The 22,580-nt window shown below is 28.4% G+C and overlaps 4 protein-coding genes across 4 annotated transcripts; 2 read left to right on the top strand and 2 right to left on the bottom strand.

The window, feature by feature from the left end:
* Positions 1-155: 155 nt before the first annotated feature.
* LOC123274996 (fatty-acid amide hydrolase 2-B-like) lies at positions 156-6,416 on the top strand. Its single transcript, XM_044742859.1, has 10 exons — positions 156-469; positions 2,948-3,118; positions 3,194-3,413; positions 3,481-3,698; positions 3,773-3,884; positions 4,379-4,677; positions 4,932-5,033; positions 5,103-5,270; positions 5,359-5,541; positions 6,236-6,416. The coding sequence occupies exons 2-10, from the start codon at positions 2,948-2,950 to the stop codon at positions 6,329-6,331; spliced, it is 1,569 nt and encodes a 522-aa protein (XP_044598794.1). The 5' UTR covers positions 156-469; the 3' UTR covers positions 6,332-6,416.
* A 790-nt stretch (positions 6,417-7,206) lies between these two features.
* LOC123274995 (fatty-acid amide hydrolase 2-B-like) lies at positions 7,207-12,357 on the top strand. Its single transcript, XM_044742858.1, has 9 exons — positions 7,207-7,402; positions 7,478-7,697; positions 7,765-7,982; positions 10,216-10,327; positions 10,397-10,695; positions 10,994-11,095; positions 11,172-11,339; positions 11,453-11,635; positions 12,180-12,357. Exons 1-9 carry the CDS (start codon positions 7,232-7,234, stop codon positions 12,276-12,278), a joined length of 1,572 nt encoding a protein of 523 aa, XP_044598793.1. The 5' UTR covers positions 7,207-7,231; the 3' UTR covers positions 12,279-12,357.
* Positions 12,326-12,969, bottom strand: LOC123275004. The gene is made up of 3 exons (XM_044742874.1): positions 12,790-12,969; positions 12,506-12,608; positions 12,326-12,439 (listed from the first exon to the last, which is right to left on the bottom strand). Exons 1-3 carry the CDS (start codon positions 12,954-12,956, stop codon positions 12,368-12,370), a joined length of 342 nt encoding a protein of 113 aa, XP_044598809.1. The 5' UTR covers positions 12,957-12,969; the 3' UTR covers positions 12,326-12,367.
* Positions 12,970-13,257: 288 nt separating this feature from the next.
* On the bottom strand, positions 13,258-22,358 carry LOC123275005 (myosin heavy chain 95F-like; the record flags this gene model as incomplete). The annotated part of the gene is made up of 7 exons (XM_044742875.1): positions 22,249-22,358; positions 22,014-22,153; positions 18,231-18,304; positions 16,603-16,732; positions 16,300-16,464; positions 15,818-16,230; positions 13,258-14,778 (listed from the first exon to the last, which is right to left on the bottom strand). Coding segments are annotated over exons 2-7 (2,433 nt in total), but the record flags the coding sequence as incomplete, so codon positions are not given.
* Positions 22,359-22,580: the final 222 nt, after the last annotated feature.

The following is a 22,580-nucleotide window of genomic DNA, read 5'->3' as shown; positions in this document are numbered from 1 at the left end:
CGAATGTCGAGGTCCCGATGGATAAATTAGCAAAAAACGTCTCATTATTTATAAAGTTATTTATAATCAACTTTTTGTTTTACGTATGTTATGACTGGGCGGTCTGTAATCAGTTTCATACACATAATGTACGTATGCCATCCATAATCAGAAGAACCGGTCAGTCTGTAATCGCACGTTGTGGGAGACACGATAGTTGTGTTGTGTCGGGTAATTTAACTTGTATGTAACTTGATTCATTTTATTTCTGGTCCAGACTTGATCGTGGACATTCGAACAAGTGGGAGATCACTACCTTCTTTTACATACATTCATTTACAACCAGTTACAACTCGAGATTTATTTTATCCACTTCTATTTATTTAAATCGCTTATTTTATTTATTATTTAAATATTTATCATCTTCACTTTCATTTCAATTAAATTGTTATTAATTTTTCTTCCTTGAGCAGCAAATTGAACAAAAATCGTAAGTAATTATCTTTTATTTAATAAGAATTAAAATTTTTTATTTCTTCTTTGCTATAAATGTCATTTTTACTTTTTATATTTTGAAAATTAACACAAAATATCTGAAATATTTTAAATTTTTCTAAAAAAAATATTATCAATATTCTTCTTCAAGTATTCAAAAAAATTTCAAGGCTGAGTTAAGTTTTTCTTGATATTTATAATTGTAATTAATAATCAAAAGATAATGAATATTCAAACTCATTAAAAAGCGATTAATGGAATTCAATTGATAGAAAAAAAAAAACTTTTAATCAGTAAACTTACAAGCGGTCAAAATAAAAAACTGTTTATAACATTGTAACAGATTAAATGCGTAATTAAAAAAAAAAATAATAATAATAATAAGTAGTAAGTAGGATCAAGGTTTTATTGCAAAAAATTATTGATAGAAATTTGATTAATTATTCTGTAATTATAAATGCAAAGAGGAAATACTTATAGTTGTGTATTATTAACTAAAAAAGAAAAAAAAAAGATTAATATACATATCTTTGAGTAAGAGTTTGTTAAACTTGTAATTTATATATTATATATGTCTACCAGTGTTACTTTTGCAATTTAAACGCGGTATTCAGGTTAAATGCCGATTTTCTCAAACCATAAAAGTCCATCGCGATTATCTTATTTTAAAATACTTTAATAGCTAACTCATTACTTTATGAGCTTGAAATTATATCTATTAGTTTCCTCGAGTATATTTACTCAAATTGGATTATTTATAAAATTTTGCTTGAGTTAATTTTAAAAAATTAACGGAAGTGGGAATTATTAAAACTAGAAAGTTAAAAAAATAAAATCGAGTTGAAGTCTACTTTAGAGACCACCGTGATAGTTTTTATGGCCTATTTTGTCACAATTGCTTCGCCCATCACAGTTCTGGTGGATGAAAGGATTGATCGATGCGATAGCTCCGCATGGAGGAATATATATGTCAAAAATATATGTCGCATATATTTACGTAAAAAAAAAAAATATGTCAACATATATTTTTCACATAAATGACATATATGTAGAGAGATACATGCCAAACTATATGTAAACATATATAAACATAGATGCAGGCATATATCTAGACATACATGTAAGCATATATGGAAAAATATACACTGAAAAAAAATTTCTTTGTTTTAAAAATTTTTTTACTCAAATCAAGAAGGTGAAATTCTTCAAAATTATTTACTTGATTCAAGTTAAATTTTTTTATGTGTATATTTAGATATATATATATTGCATTTATATGCGCGCATATATGTAGACATACAATTGTGGTCATTAATTTAAGTATGTTTTCAATTTACTGGAAAATAGCCGTTTGTAAACTAGAATGTTTATTAACTCTAAATTTGAAAAATGATATTAATGAAATAAAAAATGATATTAATACAATTAGCGAAATGGAAATTTCACCAAATATAAATTCAGTCATTTATAAATCAGCGAGAAACAAAAATCTGTGGCTATGTGAATTTACCCAATTTTTACTTCAGAAACTTATAAAATTAGTCGATTGTAAACTTTGTAAATTGTAAAATTAGCTGTTTGTAAATCTCTCGTAATTCTTGAACGGATCAATGGATCAAAAAACGATTTGAGGCATCTAAAATGACTTCCATAAATTTAGTTTTTCTGAAAATTAAAGCAGATTCGACCGACCCATTCAAAAGTTACAAGAAGCTTAAAAACGGCTAACTTTACGATTCACAAAGTTTACAATCAATTGACGTAGCCACAAATTTTTGTTTTTCGCTATTTTTTAAATGACTGAATTTATATTTGGTGAAATTTCTATTTCGCTAATTTCATTAATATCATTTTTTATTTACGACTAACTTTAAAAATTACATTATCAACTAATTTTCAAATTTATAGTTTATAAACATTCGAGATTATAAATGGCTATTTTCCAGTAAACTTAAAAACACTTAAATTAATGACCACGATTGTATATTCTATTATCTATCGCGGAATATAAGTTTGCATATATTTAACGCAAAAAAAATATATGTGAAAATATATGTTCGCATATATTTTACACATATATATTTTTCCATGCGGGAATAATGGCAATATATCGCAATTCATTCAGTATTAAGAGTATTACATATAACATAAAAAAACACTTATTGCAGCGCAATAATAATTCGAACATTAAAATTTACATTGAGCGTTTAATCAATTTTTTATCTCGTGTAAATAAAAAATTTCAAAATAGCCACAGTAAATTAATGGAATTTTTCAATGTCAATTGTCAGAATTCATTTCTTTGGATTTCTGATGTATTTTATTATATTATATGCACGCAGAGTATTAAGTTGAAGGATTAGTTACGGTATTCGATAGCGTGAGAGGAAGAAATCCTTACGTAACTTAATTACAATCATTGTCAGATTTTAACCGATAAAAAGTAACATAGCGATTTCTGTTTATGTAAAAGATGCAATTGATACTGCGATTTGCGACGTGGCTTTCAGCCAAGCTGTTGGTTCTTTTGAGGCCACTTTTTTGGTACCGCGATTGCATAAAACCGGCAAGTATTCCGCCGTCTACAGACTCATTGTTTGATCTCACTGCTTGCGAATTGGCTAAAAAAATAAGATTAGGACAAGTAAGTTTATTAAATAAAATAATTACAACTATTAATTGCACTTACGGCTTTTAAAATAATTAATCAACTTTTTAGATATCAAGTGAATCCGTAATAGAAGCGTACATCGAGAGAATAAAAGAAGTAAACCCTTATCTTAACGCGGTAGTAGATGACCGATTTGAAGATGCTTTACGCGAAGCCCGACACTGTGACAAAATGCTGGAGGCGGGGGTTGTTACACCAATGCAGCTTCAATTGGAAAAACCTTTCTACGGTGTCCCATTCACTGTTAAAGAAAGCTGCGGACTCAAAGGTATGTCCTTGACATTGTTCTTCGCGTCCATTACGCTGAGTACTCGAGGACTATTTTCTTCTTTTAGGGCTTAGTTACACGGGGTGTACTTTAGTGCGTTCCGGAATCAAGGCCGATGACGACAGTCTTATTGTCAAAAGTATGCGCAAGGCTGGCGCTATTCCTCTTTGTGCTACGAATACGCCGGAATTGTGTTCTGGATTTGAGTGTACCAATCCACTTTATGGTCTAACTGTTAATCCTTATGATGGAAGACATTCTGCTGGAGGATCTTCTGGTGGCGAGGTAAGTATTCAGCTTGAATTTTTTTTTTTTTTCAATATTGTTTAGTCCAAAAACTTAACATTGATGACTTTTAGGGTGCCTTATTGGGTGCTGGAGCGTCTGTTATTGGTGTGGGATCAGATATTGGTGGATCAATAAGAATACCTGCGCAATTTAATGGTATTTTTGGACACAAACCAACTCCTGGTGATTATTTTTATAATGATATATAATTTTTTAATTTATTTAAGATTTAATCTTATGAATTGATGAAAATTAAGTTAGCCGAAAATTAAAAATTTTTAGAATTTATTTTACTGGAAAAATTATTAAAAATAAAAATTTCATTTGTAAAAAATCTGAAAAACTATAAATGCAATTTTTAAAAAAATATTGTTTAATTTTAATTTAATAAATGAAGCAAAATCAAAAAATTAAAAATGTCGGCTAACTTTATATAATATAATAAAGTTAGCCGACGTTTTTAATTTTAAGATTTTTCTTTGATTTATTAAATTGGAACAAAAAAATATTTTTTTAAGATTACACTTAAAGTTTTTAATGTTTTTTACAAATCAAATTTTAAAAAGATTTTTTTGTAATAATTTTTTCAATAAAAAAAATTCTAAAAATTTTTAGATGTCGGCTAACTTAATTTTCATTAATTTTATTGTTATTATCAATTGTTCTTTTTTTTTTAGGAATAATTTCAATTGACGGACACTTTCCAATGGAGGATTGTGATGAATTTCGACATTATTTAACACTAGGTCCAATGACCAGATTTGCAGAAGATCTTCATATGGCTGTAAAAGTAATGTCTGTGGGCTGTAAGACAAATTTACGCCTTGATGAACCGGTAAATATATCAAAACTCAATGTTTACTACTTGGAAGACATCGAAAACAATTATGGTATTCCTCCTGTTGATGAAGACATCAGAAAGTCGATTCGAGATGCTGCTAAGCATTTTGAAAGTTGTGGTGCAAAAATTACCAAGGTAATTTTTTTTTTTAATTATACACTGCTAAAAATTAACTTGATTAGAATTTTTGGAGATTTTTATTGTTTTGAACTAACTGGAAATATTTTTGATCTTATAAATTATTTTTAATTTAAGTAATCTTTACCTAATTTAAAATACTTAAATTTTTTAAAATGATGTTTTTGATTCAAGAATTTTTGAATTAAATGATGTCTGATTCATAATTTTGAATTAACTGATGTCTAACGAGTTATTTGATGATTTTTTAGCCTGTAATTGAAGAGTTAAGCGATGCATGTGAGATTGGAATAACGAAACTTTTTTCAATGAGTGTAATACCACCAATTTTGATGCATCCCACTGATCCCAAAGTATGTGTATAAAGTTTTTCAGGATAAAAATTATAAAATAAGTCATTAATTATTTAATTTTATTTAAAGGGAAAAGTAAATCCATTTTTGGAATTGTTAAAAGCAGCAATAGGCTGTTCATCGTATTCTAAATCTGCGATATTTATGGCCATGGTTAAAGAAATCCATGGATTTGTTCCTGAATCTCAATTTCCAACGTATGAAGAAAAGTTCAAAGAATTGCAAAAGAAACTTTTGGTAAGTATATTTTTTACACATTACCGAAAATTTACAGCAACATTTATGTAGTTTATGAATAATAAAATTATTTTTTGTATTTTAACAGGAAATTTTAGATGAAAATTCCGTACTATTCTTCCCAACATTCATAAGTCCAGCCCCACCAGTAGGCCAATGCGTTTTTCTAACAATCTCGGGTGTATTTAGCGTTCTTTGCAATATTTTTGGGCTACCAGCGACTCAAGTACCAATGGGATTAAATAAACAGGGCTTACCAATAGGATTTCAGGTATGAATCGTCAATTTTATGAATGAAACAACTAACTACACTGAGAAAAAAAAAATACTTTTACTCAATTGTCAACTTCTTGATTCAAGAAATTCGATAACGATCAAATATTCTATTATAATAATATAAATAAGTTTTATTTGTATCACGAGTCTTGTGTTTTACAAAGTTACAAAATTGTTTTTTTTCGTATATCTTTTATAAAAAAAAAAAAAAAATAATAATTTACTCTCTATTTGCTAAATCATTCTCTTATCCTATTATTTTTGATTTGCACTATTCCTACTATACATAGTAGTTATCTATAATTTATTAAATTATATTTTATCTGTGCTACCAAAATTCACTTTACTTTCTAATCTCACTTCAATTGCTTGTATTTAAGATATTTTTATTTTTTTATTTTTATTTATTCGCTCATACATTTTACCTACTCTTTCAGACGCATGCGTGCTATCAAATATTCTATTATTATTAGTTATTAATTTCTGAAGAGAAGAGCATCAATATTTATCTTTGAATAATAGATAAACAAGAGAATAATTTTATTTAAATTAAGTAAAAATTATTTCAATCAATTTAACAAGTTCTTGAGCTAAGAATATATATTCTTGAAAATTTTCTTAATAAAAGAATTTTTTTTTCTCAGTGTAGTAAATATTAACACATGATTTATTACTGAATGAATTAATAGGTGATTGCAGCACCTCATCAAGACAGACTCGGCTTAGCAGTAGCGAAAGAATTGGAAAAAGCGTTTGGTGGCTGGATTCCACCAACAAACGTCTAGTTTAAAATCAATTATTTGTAATTATTATTATGGAGATTTATTTTGTAATATTTGTACAAATATATAAAAGCATTAATATGCAAAACTTTTGTTTTATTTTAGCCCAAAAATCCAGCGTAAGATTTTTATTATCATGAAATTATTGATTAGACATAAAAGAACGGTAGTTTATTTGAAAATTAAGAGTATCATCTTATTTATTCAGCTCATCATCCTTTTAATGGATAATTTGATATGTATATCACAGTTTAAATATTGAATTACATTCATTGTAATTGCATAACGCATTGCTTAAAATTAAGTTTGATACAGTGCATCATCATTGACATGTTAAACTTAAAATTTATGACATTTATCAATTCTTTATCTTGTATCAATAAAAAATATTAAATTAACAACGACGTATTGACGAAATATATTAAATATCAACGTTGACACATATTTATTCATTGTTTCTGATTCAATTATTTTATAAAAATTACTTCTATATTATTTCTTCTCTTTAACGCTCAAAAAATTACAGAAATATATCTGCTGAAGAAGAAAATGGAATTGAATCTGCAACACATAAGATGATTTTATTTCTTTAGAAACCATTTTTTAGGTGCAACAATTCTAAAATTTGCATTTATGAATTTTATCAATTTTTTTTTATCTTATGTCAATAAAAAAATTTTTAAAAATACACAAAAAATTGATGGGATGTTTAAATGTCAAATGTTTCAGTTTTTTGCTTCATAATCGTGATAAAGTTATTTTATCAATACTCAAAATCTTAACTTGATAAATCGATTACATATTATTAGATAGCGTGGAATAGAAATATTTTTACGTAATCTAACGATTATAATCGAATTGCAGCCGATAAAAAGTAACATAGCTATTTCAGTTTGTATAAAAATGCAATTGACACTGCGATGTTTGACGTGGCTTTCAGCCAAGCTGTTGGTTCTTTTGAGGCCACTTTTTTGGTACCGCGATTGCATAAAACCGGCAAGTATTCCGCCGTCTACAGACTCATTGTTTGATCTCACTGCTTGCGAATTGGCTAAAAAAATAAGATTAGGACAAGTAAGTTTATTAAATAAAATAATTACAACTATTAATTGCACTTACGGCTTTTAAAATAATTAATAAACTTTTTAGATATCAAGTGAATCCGTAGTAGAAGCATACATCGAGAGAATAACAGAAATAAACCCTTATCTTAACGCAGTAGTAGATGACCGATTTGAAGATGCTTTACGCGAAGCCCGACACTGTGACAAAATGCTGGAGGCGGGGGTTGTTACACCAATGCAGCTTCAATTGGAAAAACCTTTCTACGGAGTCCCGTTCACTGTTAAAGAAAGCTGCAGTCTCAAAGGTATGGCCTTGACATTGTTCTTTGCGTCCATTACGCTGAGTACTCGAGGACTATTTTCTTCTTCTAGGGCTTAGTTACACAGCAGGTACATTAGCTCTTTCCGGTGTCAAGGCTGATGGAGACAGTCTAGTTGTCAAAAATATGCGCGAAGCTGGTGCTATTCCTCTTTGTGTTACAAATACGCCGGAATTGTGTTTTGGTTTTGAGTGTACCAATCCACTTTACGGCACTACTGTTAATCCGTATGATAGAAGAAAGACTGCCGGTGGTTCTTCTGGTGGCGAAGTGAGAAAATTTATTTACAAATTTATATTTTTAAGAGAATAAGCAAAATTTTGTGGCCAGTGTATTTATATAATAAAATTAGTTTTTTTAGTGAAATTTGAAAGCAAAGGTCTTGATTTGAATTTGTTTCTTTTCAAAGTTTCATATTATTCTCACCGATAGTCAATTTATGGTGATAAGTATTTAGGCTGCATTCGAAAATTCTCTGTCTCTAGATACATAATTAAAAAATGACCCTGTATCTTGTGAACTATTGACATTTTTAAATATATAAGCTCATCCGGATGTTACTCTTATCGAGACCTTTCATTTGAGTACCCACATCAATTTTTCATATATTCATATATATTATATATATTTATATATGAAAAATTGATGTGGCTACTCAAATAAAAGCTCTTGATGATTGTAACATCGGGATGAGCTTATATCTTAAAAAATATCGATAATTAAGAACTGACTTTGCTATCTTGTCAACTATTGACATTTTTAAAGATATAAGCTCATCTCGACATTACACTCATTGAGACCTTTCATTTAAGTACCCACATCAATTTTTCATATATTTATATATATTATATATATACATGTATATATAAAAAATATATTAAAATGCATGTGGGTACTCAAATGAAAGCTCTTGATGAGTGTAACATCGAAATGAGCTTATATCTTAAAAAATGTCAATAATTAAGAAACGACCTTGTATCTTGTGAAATATTGACATTTTTAAAGATATAAGCTCATCCCGATGTTACACTCATCGAGACCTTTCATTTGAATATCCACATCAATTTTTCATATATTTATATATATTATATATATTTATATATGAAAAATATATTAAAATACATGTGGGTACTCAAATGAAAGCTCTTGATGAGTGTAACATCGAGATGAGCTTATATCTTAAAAAATGTCAATAATTAAGAACTGACTTTGCTATCTTGTCAACAAATGATATTTTTGAAGATATAAGCTCATCCCGACATTACACTCATCGAGACCTTTCATTTGAATATCCACATCAATTTTTCATATATTTATATATATTATATATATGTATATATGAAAAATTGATGTGGCTACTCAAATAAAAGCTCTTGATGATTGTAACATCGGGATGAGCTTATATCTTAAAAAATATCGATAATTAAGAACTGACTTTGCTATCTTGTCAACTATTGACATTTTTAAAGATATAAGCTCATCTCGACATTACACTCATTGAGACCTTTCATTTAAGTACCCACATCAATTTTTCATATATTTATATATATTATATATATACATGTATATATAAAAATATATTAAAATGCATGTGGGTACTCAAATGAAAGCTCTTGATGAGTGTAACATCGAAATGAGCTTATATCTTAAAAAATGTCAATAATTAAGAAACGACCTTGTATCTTGTGAAATATTGACATTTTTAAAGATATAAGCTCATCCCGATGTTACACTCATCGAGACCTTTCATTTGAATATCCACATCAATTTTTCATATATTTATATATATTATATATATTTATATATGAAAAATATATTAAAATACATGTGGGTACTCAAATGAAAGCTCTTGATGAGTGTAACATCGAGATGAGCTTATATCTTAAAAAATGTCAATAATTAAGAACTGACTTTGCTATCTTGTCAACAAATGATATTTTTGAAGATATAAGCTCATCCCGACATTACACTCATCGAGACCTTTCATTTGAATATCCACATCAATTTTTCATATATTTATATATATTATATATATTTATATATGAAAAATATATTAAAATACATGTGGGTACTCAAATGAAAGCTCTTGATGAGTGTAACATCGAGATGAGCTTGTATCTTAAAAAATGTCAATAATTAAGAACTGACTTTGCTATCTTGTCAACAAATGATATTTTTGAAGATATAAGCTTATCCCGACATTACACTCATCGAGACCTTTCATTTGAGTACCCACATCAATTTTTTATATATTTATATATGAAAAATATGCCAAAATGCATGTGGGTACTCAAATGAAAGCTCTTGATGAGTATAACATCGGGATGAGCTTATATCTTCAAAAATGTCAACAGTTAATAAAGTACAGTGCAATTTATCAAAATTCATTATTTAATAAAGCAAAATTTTATTTATTTATAGTTCATAAGTCACGGCAGTCACACGGTGACTGCAAGGTTGCTAGTATTTATTAAATTAACTATTTATCATTTGTAATTAATAGGGCGCTTTATTAGGAGCCGGAGCATCTATTATTGGTGTTGGTTCAGATCTTTCTGGGTCTATTAGAATACCAGCACTATTCAATGGTGTTTTTGGGCATAAACCGACTCCTGGTAATAAATTAAATTTTTAGAAAAGGATCAAATTTTTTTTTAGCTATAATTCATTTAGTGTTTATTTAGGAATAGTTCCAATGGAAGAATATCTTCCGACGGTAGAAAACAATGGATTTTCTCAGTATGGAACGTTTGGGCCAATGACTAGATTTGCAGAAGATCTTCACATGGTACTTAAAGTGATGACGAAAAATTGCAAGACTAATTTGCGTCTTGATGAACCGGTTGACGTCAAAAAACTTCATGTTTATTACTTGGAAGATATTGATAATAATTTCGGTGTTTCTTCTGTCGATGAAGATATCAGACAATCTATTCGACTTGCTGCTCAATATTTTGAGTCTTGCGGTGCGAAGATAAGCAAGGTTAAATTTTCGTAATTAATTTTTATACACTGAGTAAAAATTGACTAGAATTTTTTGATTCAGGAATTTGTTAAAATAAATAATTATATATATTAATTTTTTGATCAAACAAAATCAATGTTTTTATAAGGAAATAATCAAATAGCATCACTTGAATTAAATAAAATTATTTGACCTATTCTTCAAAGAAGAAAAAATTCTTCAGACAAATTTTTGAGTCAAGAAAATAAATTTTTGAAAGAAGTATTTTTTTTCTCAGTATAATTAAAATAATTCATGAATTTTTTATTGTATCTAGCCAGTTATTGAAGAGTTAAGCGACGGTTGTGAAATAGGAGCAGTAAAACTTTTCTCTTGGAGTAGTTTACCGCCTATTTTAATGCATCCCGATGATCCAAAAGTATGTGTATAAAATTTATCAATTTCAATAATATAAAAATAAGTAATAAATAATTTAAAACTCATAAATTTTGCAGATAAAAGTAAATCCGTTTTTAGAATCCATAAAAGCGATACTTGGATGCTCATCACATTCAATTTCATCTATTTTTGTGGCGATTGTTAGGGAAATGAATGGATTTGTACCTGAATCTCGATTTTCGCTGTACGAAGAAAAATATGAAACATTGCAAAAAAAACTTTTGGTAATGATAATTGTAACTTATTCAAATCATTGATCTTAATTGAAGATTATAGATAATTATTCTAGAGTTTTAAAGAAGAAATGATGTGCAATGAACGATGTTTTCTTCAACAGACAATCTTGGATGAAAATTCAGTGTTATTATTCCCGACTTTTGTTAGCTCAGCTCCAGCAGTCGGTCAATGTGCTCTGCTGACAATTTCAGGTGTATTTTGCATCCTTTGCAATATTCTTCGGCTACCGGCAACGCACGTTCCAATGGGTTTGAATAAGCAAGGCTTACCAATCGGATTTCAGGTAAGAAGTTTGATACATTACTTAGTTTTTTCAGTTTTAACGATATTTATTAACATAATTAAATTTGTACATCAGTTCTTGCAATTGCTTTATTGCCAGTAATATTGTAATTAAATGTATTATACGTTTACAATTCCTCGCGAGTTTTGCTTAATTATATCAGATATTGTTTGTTGTTATAAATTTATATCGACGTTCTAATTAGCAAATTGTCTAACTCTATTTTAGAGAATCTTCCATTTGTACGAAAAAACAATTAGTTTACAATTGATTATTACTTTAAAAAACAATTTGATATCTAATAGAGGTATAATATTTTGGTTTGGATCATTCAAATAATTTATAATTGAACTATTGCTACATCAAAATGTTAAAAAATTATCCTCTAAAAAATAAGGAGTTAGACCAATTGGTAATTAGACCGTCGATATAATTTTTACATGTTTAGTTATTGTTTTATTTTCTTAGGTAAAAATTTTTATTAAATACCTAAATAAATATAAGTTATGCCCGATATATTACTTAATTCTGAATAAATTAACAGGTGATCGCTGCACCTCATCAAGACAGACTCTGCTTAGCAGTCGCTAAAGAATTAGAAAAAGCATTTGGCGGCTGGGTTCCACCGACAAAACTAGATTAAAATATAATTGATTAAAGTATTGTTAATTTTAATTACTGTAATATAGATGGTTTGTAATAAATGTAGATAAATATGATTATTTAATCGTTTTACTCGGTATCATTCTCCGCCTTCCATTTGCGGTAAACTTCCAATCTTTTTCTAATTTCGGTAAGAGACGCCTGAAAAATTGAAAAATATATAATTAATTAAAGAATTAATAACACATAATAATTTTTTTGATTTACCTGTTTTCTGTTTGGATCATCACTATAAAAACCAGCATACAATTGTGAGTAATTCCACTTAGATGCGTTGGGAATGTCAGTGGCGTTTCTTGCTTCCTCCAATCTTTCTTTCTCTAATCTTTCTTTCTCCAATCTTTCTTCCTCCAATTTAATTCGTCTAAACCAAAATTATAAACAATAATATAATTCATATAAAAATAGGAATTTTTTATAACTAGCAAACTCCAACGTTGTATGCACAAATTTATCATTATTATTGTTTAAAAAATATAACTGAATCTTACCTAATTCTAGCCAACTTTTCCTGTCTTTTTCTTTCTCTCTCAGCTTCTTCAGCTAATCTCCGCTCCTCTTCTCTTTGCTGCTCTAGTTCTTTTTCTAGCTTGATCATACTATTGTCGATAGCGGTCTTCAATTTTGTATACATATCGTCTATTTTTGCAGGCTTCATATTTTTATCTACCTGTATAAAAATTTTTATTTTAAATAAAAAAATTAAGTACACTTATAAAAAAAAGTGGCATTTTGAAGAAAAAAAATTCTTAAACTCAGAAATTCTTTTTGGCTCAAGTAAATTTTGCTTTATTCAAGAATTTTTCTGTTTGATTCTAGATAATAAAATTCTTGAAAATAGTATTCTTCGTTTAAGATTTTGTCTCTCGAACCAAATTAACCTTTTTATCAGAGTATTAATCAAAATAAAAGTGATAAATTTATTATTCCTAATAAATTATTCAACAAAATAATTTAATTACCTTGATTTTTTCCAATGCATCGTTTATTTTTGTTTCAAAATTTTTGATATCTTCAATTCTATCACCGCCTGTACTTTTCAATTGATTAGCTATTTTCTCCATCTGGAGAAGTTGTTGTTTCAATTCTTCAAGTTTAGCAATTCGCGATTCTCGTAGCCATTTCTTCACATTAATCACCAATTGCTTCATTTCTTTCTCATCTGACTTCATAATTTTATCAAACTCCGCAAACTTTCCAGGTTTAAAAAATACCCTTTTTTTACCAAACTTAAAATCTTCATCTTTCAGCTCCAAGCTCCGAAATAGCGCTTCGCAGAAGACCTTCTTCTCAAGTTCAGCCAGTTCCAGTGTAAGATACGGTTTGTACATATCGTAGAGCTCCTCGAAGTGAACGCGACTCGGATAGCCGTGTTCCATCAGTTCGAGCACTGAAGTCATACCAGAATACTTTAATTGACTGAGAACAGAGCTGCCGTCAAATTTATGAGGGACCATTTCATTATTAGGCTTAATACAGCGAACAAAATTAGTTCCATTGTTCTCTAATTCGTCCATAAGTTCACGAAGTTGTTTTTTAAATTTACTACCTACACTTTGGATCGCTCGTTTTTTTATATTACTCGCCGGGTTATTCACGAAGTGAGTTCGCAAAAGTTCATTGCCACTTTTCTGCATTAATTCTTCCAGCGAGGAATGCAGAGCGTCATTATTTTTCTCAATAAACTGATTGGTCTGGTAGCAAACATCACCAGCGAAATGTTTTATCAAAAAGCCCTCATCATTCTTCAGTTGACACAGAGCTCCACGTTTTGTCGATGGTCGTTCGAGATTAGCGTTGTTTTTCCAAGTTTCATGAACTCGGATAGTAAAACTTTCTGGTTTTGGATCGGGGAGTCTCATAAACTCATCTAAAATACTAAATATCCCCTTTTCTGAATCCTCGATCATTTTAATGCAAACTTTATTGTCGTCGTAAGAAATCTTAGGAACGTTAAGATTCTCTCTTTTGTACAATTCTTGTTCGGATTTAAGAATTCGCTTGTTAAAGAATTGCTGCAGTTTTTCGTTGCAGAAATTTATACAGAACTGCTCAAAGCTGTTCACCTCAAAGGATTCGAAGCCCGCAATATCGAGGACTCCGATATAATAGCTGAAAGATTCAGAAGGAATACTTTTGTTTATGCGCGAAACAATATAATCAAACAGTTTGCTGTAAACAGCTTTGGCTAAAGCATTTCGGGCGTTCTCTGCTTTATCTGCTCTAAGCGAACTTTTGACAACTTCGGTGAGTCTTTGGATTTTTTTAAATATCAGAGTTTCTTTGAGCTCCTCCGGGTTGACACCTAAAAGATTAGCAGACATTGTGACCGACTTAACAGTGCTACCGGCGATTCTACAGCCGTCAGACGAGTCATTGGGAATATCCTCGAAGACAATGTTGCCGAGATGAAGAACAGCTGCTACCGTCGAGTAGATCTCCTTTCTTTCGACTTCAGTTAGCCCCAGACGAGTGAAACCCTATTAGAAATGTAAAAAGATGTGAATTAATGCAGCCCGTGTAAAAAAAAAATTTGGTAATTATTTACTAGTGGGGTCAATCTCATTTTGGGCCATAACTAGGTAGACAATTAACATTTTAAAATTTTCTTTTTTATTGTTTGTTTTTACGGCGCATTTTTGAGAAAAAATGTCATGAAAGAAAAAAATAAATAAAATTGTTTATGCCTGGAGGGAAATATAGGCTAACAATATTACGAAAAATTAGAGAAAAAAATTGTTGTATTAGACTGGATAGCCAATAAATTGGAAATTTAATTACTTATGTCAGAAAACATCTATAAAGTATTATAAACAAGTCTTTAGAAAAATATAAATATTAAAGAAATAAAGATTTTGATAGTATCTTTGTCTTCAAAAGTTGGAAAAAATTTTGGCTCATATTTTTGGATAAAATTTCTATTCTATCTTTTTTTGAAACTTTTGATATATTTTTTTTTTGAAAAATACATAAAAAAACGAAAAATTAAAAAAAAAAATTAAATATCACAATATTCTAAAAAATTTATAAATCAACTTTTTTTTTTAAATCGTTAATTTTTTTATGTATTTAAAAAAAAAATATATATCAATAAAATCAAATAGAAATTTCATTCAAAAAAATGAAAATTATAATAGTTGACCCCACTTGTGACATCAAAACGTGACAAATATGAACATTTTTTTAAGATCTAATAAAAAATCGAGAAACCTCTTTATTGGCTTAATTATCTACAATGATTATCAATTTTCATTAAATGTTCAAAATGTGTCTCAAGAATTGTTCAAAAAATGTCCATAAAATTTTCAAAACATGTTTAAATATAAACATTACAAAATTCTAAAAAGTTATCGATCAATCTAGACTTTTAATTGCTCAAAGCATTCTCGATTTTTTATTAGGTGTTCAAAAAATTTTCATAATTGTGTCACATTTCGATGTTACAAGTTATGAACAATTTTTTTTACATGCGAGTAGCAGAATTTTTTTGTTGCTTATATTATGAAGAAGAAAACTCACTTGATCAACGGTACTAAAACCGAGAAAGTCATCAAGAATCGGATCGGAAAGACCTCCCTTCTCCAGGTGGCTTCGTGATTTTTGAGATTTATTGAGCTTCTTCTCGGACGCTTCGTTACAAAAGTACTGATTGCATCCGTTTTTCAGGTAAAGAAAGTCGTCGGGCTTAGTGATGCCCAGTTCTGAGCGTAATTCTGCTGGAGCACCGGCGCACAACATGTAAAATATATGATAATTTCGCTCATCTGAATTCTGCAGACATATACGAGATTTCTCCAGGAGATAGTCGGCTACAGAACCACCTACTATTCGAGACTCTTCACCAAAATAGACTTTCATAAATTTGCCGAATCGAGAGCTGTTGTTGTTTCTTTTAGTTTTAGCGTTACCAAACGCTTCTAGTACTGGGTTTGCTGGAGAATAAATTGATAAATTGTTTATTTATTTATTTATCAAGTATTATCTTAATACACAGTCCTTACCGTCAAGGATTTTTTGTTCTAATGAGTCGTCGCTAGAACCTTTTAATTTGCAGAGGTACCGCAGTAAATATTTAGTTGATTCTGTTTTTCCTGCACCAGATTCACCAGATACAATTATACTTTGCGATTGTTCATCCGTTTCCATGTCTCGATAAGACTTGTCAGCTTAAAAATAACAATTAATAGATAATATTGTTTTAAATTAGTTGTTGTAATTTTTTAATATTTTTAAAAATTAAAAAATTTTTAATAATTTTGAAGATAAAAATAGAAGAAATAAATAAAAAAAATGACTTAACTTACCGATAGCAAAAATATGAGGAGGTTTTTCACCAAGTGATTTTCCTTGATATGTTTTAATTGTTCTTTCTGAGTATAGATCTTGAATTTGATAGTAAGGATTAACAGCTATGAGGATATGAGCTACGTAAGTCTGAAAAAATTTTAAAAACGTTCAATTTTTGCGAGTAGTTCAGCTTTTGACCTGTAGAAAGATATCGCGTGCCAAAAGGTAAAAGAGCGCATAATTTTTTTTTTTATCACCAATCGACTGGTTGACATATTCTTCGCCTAAAAATGAAGCATTGATTTCCTAAAGCTAAAAGGGCGTATGTCTCTAATTATGCGCCCTTTTAGCTTTAGGAATTTAAAAATTTTATTACCTAAAGCTAAAAGGGCCTATAAATTTTTTTCCTAAAAAATTCATTAAAATACTTATTTTTAGCCTAAAAATTAAAAAAAAACGGTAGAGTCAAAGAGGCATATTCTAACGATACATACATTCTTTTAAAAATACAATTAAAAATATTTTTAAAAAATTGCTAAATATGCGTGATTGTATTAATTTATTTTTATTTGAAAATTATTTTAATCTCATTAGTTTTCAATTTATTTATTTATCCATCGCTTGTATAAAAATAGTTTAAAATTATTATTTTTTCAATATTGTTTAAGTACTTAGCAGCCGATCCACTCTTTTTCTCGTGTCGCACTTACTGCAAAAAACGGTACTACTTATCCTTATTGCACTCATGATTATAAATGCTATTGCAGTTTTATGTTTTTCTTTTAAACAAATGAGAATTTCGAAAAAAACTATCTGTTATACAAAATAGATAATTAGAAAATCTATTACGTAGCAGAGCGTTTTTTTGAAAATTCTTCTTTGCCTAGGAGAGGCAAAGAATTTATATTACAAATATAAATAATGCTGTGAAGCGGGAAAGAATAGGAGTTACGGAAATTATTACGTGAAGCGTTCCACATTCACGTAACAGGATATTGGTAGGAAAGGATTGAAAAAGGAATGTGGAGAGGATAATCTTAATGTGAGTTTATAGAATATGCGAGAAAAAATTATTAGATAGCTCGGACTGGGATTCGAACCCAGAACCTTCCGAAGACATGTCGGCTACTCTACCATTTGAGCTATCCGGTCTATACTAAATTTCCATTCGCTTATTCTATATACATTAAGCCACACCGTCCATCTTACGGCAAGCATTTTTACAAATATAAATAATGCTGTGAAGCGGGAAAGAATAGGAGTTACGGTAATTATTACGTGAAGCGTTCCACGACCGGCTGTTAAGAAATTTTTTTTTACTTATTAAACTTTTTTATTTCATGTCTTGTGTAGCTATTTATCAAAATTTTTTATAAAAACTTAAATTTTTTTTATGCGCCCTTTTAGCTTTAGGCATTACTTTTCTAAAAGCTAATAGGGGGCATGTCTTGAGTTACGCCCTTTTAGCTTTAGGATGCTCGATTTTTTTTTCTTTACAGATCTTTGTGTTTTGAGCGATTTTAAGAAGAATGGCAAAAAAAAATTTTTTTATGCACCCTTTTAGCATGGATCCCTACTAACCTGTAGCTATGCGCCCTTTTAGCATTAGGCACGCGATATAAATACATTGTGAGTTTTTACTCACGTATATTTTGCCCTTTTCGTAGCGAATTTTGATGTTATTGAGGAGAGTTGCCTCATTCAGAAACATCAACGCACCTAAAATAGTCAACAAAATTATTAATTTTAAGATACTAATTGCCGGAATAAAAAGTTAATCAAATCAAGTATATTTTTCTTGTTTAGATCAAAGTAGTAAAAACTCAGAACTTTTATTGGAAGAAAGGCAATATAAGAACACGGAAAAAAGTAAGCGGTAATATTCACTCGGATTCCGGTTAATTTTTATAGTTTCAAACAGTAAAGCGGACATCGGGGTGCCAAAAATATAAATATTACAGAACTTAAGGAAGTTCGAGCGAATCTAATATAAAAAATAATTTCCAACTTTGAGCTTTGAAATTTAATATACGTATAAATAAATACGTCATTTATCTAATCCCAAAATTTAAAAAAGATTCACCGTTTAGTTACTTAGATATTAAATTTTAAAAATCACATATTTTATCTCCTTATACACGGGCTGTTATGACGGACAAACTTTTGTCGAGACTTTAATTATTTTTTTAAATATTAACCTCCCAACTTTAACAGATAAAAAACTATACACAAAAAACTTGGATTATTGCAAAATATAAAAACAATTTAATAATAATACATTACCGATATAATTTTTGAAATATTTAAAGTCAAATTTTATGTTTGTAACTCGTTTATCGTCAGCCATTTATTCGAATAAAGATTTGACAACATCGCGTCAACAGTTGAGAAAAAAGAAAAGGATAGAAATATAGTTACAGCGAGAGAAATGTTTAACTCACACACTCATCCACGTCTCAGGTTATGGGTATAATCAAGCGCACTATTGCCAAATCTGTTTATTTATTCCGGCAAGTAATAAATACCAAAGTCATTTTATTACTTTACTTTATTAAATAAGTAAAAATTATCAAATATTAAATTGTTTAAATTATTTTAAATTAAAATAAAGAATTTTGACGGATATTGGGAAAACTAAAATTAAAAAAAAATTTTAACACTATTTTGACTCATTAGTTACGCTCGAACTTCCTTAATGTAGAAAGTATAAAAGCCACAATTTATAATTTAATATCCAAAATAAGTGATTAGTAGCTGTCACTATAGTAAATAACGACTCTTTCATCTTAAAAAATTACAGTTTCAAACAGTAAAAATTGCCATTTCAATATATAGTCCATATTATGAGGAGAAGGAGAACTCAGATGAAAGAGAAGGGGGTCTCACTCTGGGAGAATTTAACATTTGAAACAGTAAAAATTATACTTTTAAAATATACATTTTACCAGTCCAAGCAAGTCAATAATTACAGTTTGATTTTTAGCGTTGCGTTTAAAATTTACTAACTTTATTTTATACTTTTTACATATCATAAGATCATTTTTTAGGTACGAAATGATAAATATCAAAGTCTGAATTCTTAATTATTATACTTTAACATTTTAGACATTTACATAGCGAATATTACTGTTTGAAATAGTATTTTCTTACTTGTAAAGAGTAAATTGTAACGTTTAAATGGTAAATATTATAAAGTGAATAGTAAAATCACGATTTTACTGTTTGAAATGGTAATTTTTAGCAGTTGATCCCCTAGCGGTTTTGTAAATGCCGAAAAAATGTCGCAATTATACAGTATTATAAATGCGGCATATTTACGGTAATAAGACGGTAAAATGACTGTATTAAAACCATATTTAGAAAATGGTATCAAATTAAATAACGCTCGGACTGGGATTCGAACCCAGAACCTCCTGGGGACATGTCGGCTACTCTACCATTTGAGCTACCCGGTCTATACCATATTGGTTTTTTGCTTATTCTATATACATTAAGCCACACCGTCCATCTTACGATAAGCATATTTAAAATTAAATAATATAATTGTACATGTGAAACAATATAACTTTTCGATTTTAGAAAATTCTCAATTTTCTAAGTGAGAAATTAAAAATTGAAATTAAAATTAGAATATATTTATTTAACATATGTATTATTTTATATTAATTATCGCTAAATACCTAATTGAAAAATAATATTCTACATATTTTTTATTCAAAAACAGTATTTGTTTTTGCAAAGTAGCGATGGAGAATAAAAAGCAAAATTTGAAATTTTTCATTTTATTCATTTCTAACATAGAAGTGAATTAAAAATAAAACTAAATCTTTAATAATTGTCCATTATGTCAGAAAATATTCGGCAAAATTACTGTATTATTACGGTAATTATTTGGAATTTTTTGGGTAAAATTTGGGCATTAATGCGGTAATTGTATAGTATATTTTTGGTAACTGTACAGCATAAGTGCAGTATATATACTGGATAACTACAGTATAAAAACTGGCCAAAACAACTATAGTTTAACCGCATTATTACCGAATTATAACGATAAATATACGGCATGAGCATAAATGCCGAAAAATTACGGTATTTTTACGGCATTATCAAAACCGCGAGGGTCATTACTTATTATAAATCGACTGTTATTTATTACAGTTTACTTTTTTCCGTGAAGAGAAGACGAAGAAATGTAACAACATCGGGAGAGCAGATCAAAAAGGGAACAGAGATTGAAATTGAAGTGTATAATGAGATCTAATGATATCTAAAGATATCTAATGACGATAAAGCCATGCCAGATGAATGGAGAGAGGTAGAGGATGAGATGAGGTTTTCAGAAAAATTGAAGAGGTTCTGGAGAAAGAAGCGGGATCACGGTGTAAATGGACAACCAGAACGGCCACGGGCAAGATTAAGAGAAAAATAAAAAATAAAAACAAAAAGAAATGTAAAAGTTTTAATTAATATATTATATAATTATATTGGTATATAAAAACTTTGTATGAGACACTATTCATGCAAATAAAATAAAATAAAATTCTAATTCTATATTTTTCTTCTTTCTGTAATTTATAAGATGAAAAGTTAAATTTCAAAAAAAAAATTTTAAATAATAAATATTATACCATATTGTTTTATTGAAAATAAAATCAACAGTTAACCTTTAGACAATAGTAAAAAAAAATTTTTTAATTCAAAATAATCTTAAAAGGTATTAAAGTTAACCATTATGAAAAAAATAAATCATATATTATGATTGTGTTACAATTTTACATTTTACTTTGTGTTGTTCACATTTATTGCTATGGAAAGTTAACATTATATTAATCTTACATTTTTATTTTTTTAAAATTAACATTTTTCCAATTGTAAGCTTTACATTTCTATTTATGAAAAAAAGACATTTTCCAAATTGGAAAACGTTCATTTTTAATAATGTTAAATTGACAATTTCATAATTTTTATAATGTAAAGATGATATTTGTTCAATTAAGTTAGCTAGAATGATTGATTAGTTAAATAGACTGTCGTACAAATGCATAATTTATCAAAATTGTGATTACTTTGCGTCAAATCTGATACAGTGGTCACATTTATAATAATTATCTTTTTATTTTGTTCCGCTCTAATTATAATACACCGTAATAAGTACCATGGATATTTTTATTTAAAAATTTTTTTGAGATGTTATTAAATAAATATATATATATATATATATATTTTTTTTATTTAGATATTATTTATTGCTTCTTATTTGATAAATAAGCAAATAAATTGTAATTTTGACTATTATGTATTTTACAGAATTAAATTTATAAATAGTTCAGTTTTTTCAATAATTTTACAAACAAAACATTCAATATATTCAAGCGCAAATAAATAAAAAAAAAGGAAATATAAATATATGCATAAACAGTCTACTTACAGTTATCATTTTCGTCTTTCTTGTAATCTCCGACTGGAAATTGTAAATTCGAAGCTGCAACATTTTTTTTTTCTACGCGTTTGAAACCTTCTTTCGGGTCCGGGACCCATACTAGATGATCGTAATTCATTATAATAATTCTGCAAGAAAGTATTCATAATGTACCATAAATTTTATTATATTAAATTAAAATATACATATTTATACACTTAGTACTTAATAGAAAATTCATTACCTCGGAAAAAATTATTTAAATACTTCACAATTAACTTGAAAACACTAAGTGCCGTCGAGCTGCTTTTTGCAAATAATAAAAATTAGAATTTTTCTTTCCTTTATATGAAACCAAATTTGTAAATTTCTAGACTAGATTAGATTAATCTATTGTGACACATAATTAGTCAAAATAATAATTTTATTTTGTAGAAATTTCCAGTATAGAACATTTTAGAATCTAAGAAATATAACAATTGAATTTATTGATTAATTCTCTTAAATAAAAGTTTTATATTGTCGCTTAAAAGGATGAATTTATTATTGCGATAACAAATTGTTATATAACATACA

Source organism: Cotesia glomerata, linkage group LG1 (assembly GCF_020080835.1).
Source record: "Cotesia glomerata isolate CgM1 linkage group LG1, MPM_Cglom_v2.3, whole genome shotgun sequence".
Taxonomy (NCBI): domain Eukaryota; kingdom Metazoa; phylum Arthropoda; class Insecta; order Hymenoptera; family Braconidae; genus Cotesia; species Cotesia glomerata.
The sequence above is the reverse complement of the archived record's forward strand: the minus strand, read 5'-3'. Positions and strand labels throughout refer to the sequence as shown.

What these genes read in the sequence shown, in the direction of transcription:
- LOC123274996 (XM_044742859.1), top strand. Translation starts at nt 2,948, where the DNA reads ATGCAATTGATACTGCGATTTGCGACGTGGCTTTCAGCCAAGCTGTTG. An exon ending in TGGACACAAACCAACTCCTG is followed by an intron (nt 3,885 to 4,378) that starts GTGATTATTTTT and finishes TTTTTTTTTTAG; the next exon opens with GAATAATTTCAATTGACGGA. An exon ending in GCTTACCAATAGGATTTCAG is followed by an intron (nt 5,542 to 6,235) that starts GTATGAATCGTC and finishes ATGAATTAATAG; the next exon opens with GTGATTGCAGCACCTCATCA.
- LOC123274995 (XM_044742858.1), top strand. Translation starts at nt 7,232, where the DNA reads ATGCAATTGACACTGCGATGTTTGACGTGGCTTTCAGCCAAGCTGTTG. An exon ending in AAAAAATAAGATTAGGACAA is followed by an intron (nt 7,403 to 7,477) that starts GTAAGTTTATTA and finishes TAAACTTTTTAG; the next exon opens with ATATCAAGTGAATCCGTAGT. An exon ending in GCGGTGCGAAGATAAGCAAG is followed by an intron (nt 10,696 to 10,993) that starts GTTAAATTTTCG and finishes TATTGTATCTAG; the next exon opens with CCAGTTATTGAAGAGTTAAG.
- LOC123275004 (XM_044742874.1), bottom strand. Translation starts at nt 12,956, where the DNA reads ATGAAGCCTGCAAAAATAGACGATATGTATACAAAATTGAAGACCGCT. An exon ending in GAAAAGTTGGCTAGAATTAG is followed by an intron (nt 12,609 to 12,789) that starts GTAAGATTCAGT and finishes AGAGAAAGAAAG; the next exon opens with ATTGGAGGAAGCAAGAAACG. An exon ending in ATGATCCAAACAGAAAACAG is followed by an intron (nt 12,440 to 12,505) that starts GTAAATCAAAAA and finishes TCAATTTTTCAG; the next exon opens with GCGTCTCTTACCGAAATTAG.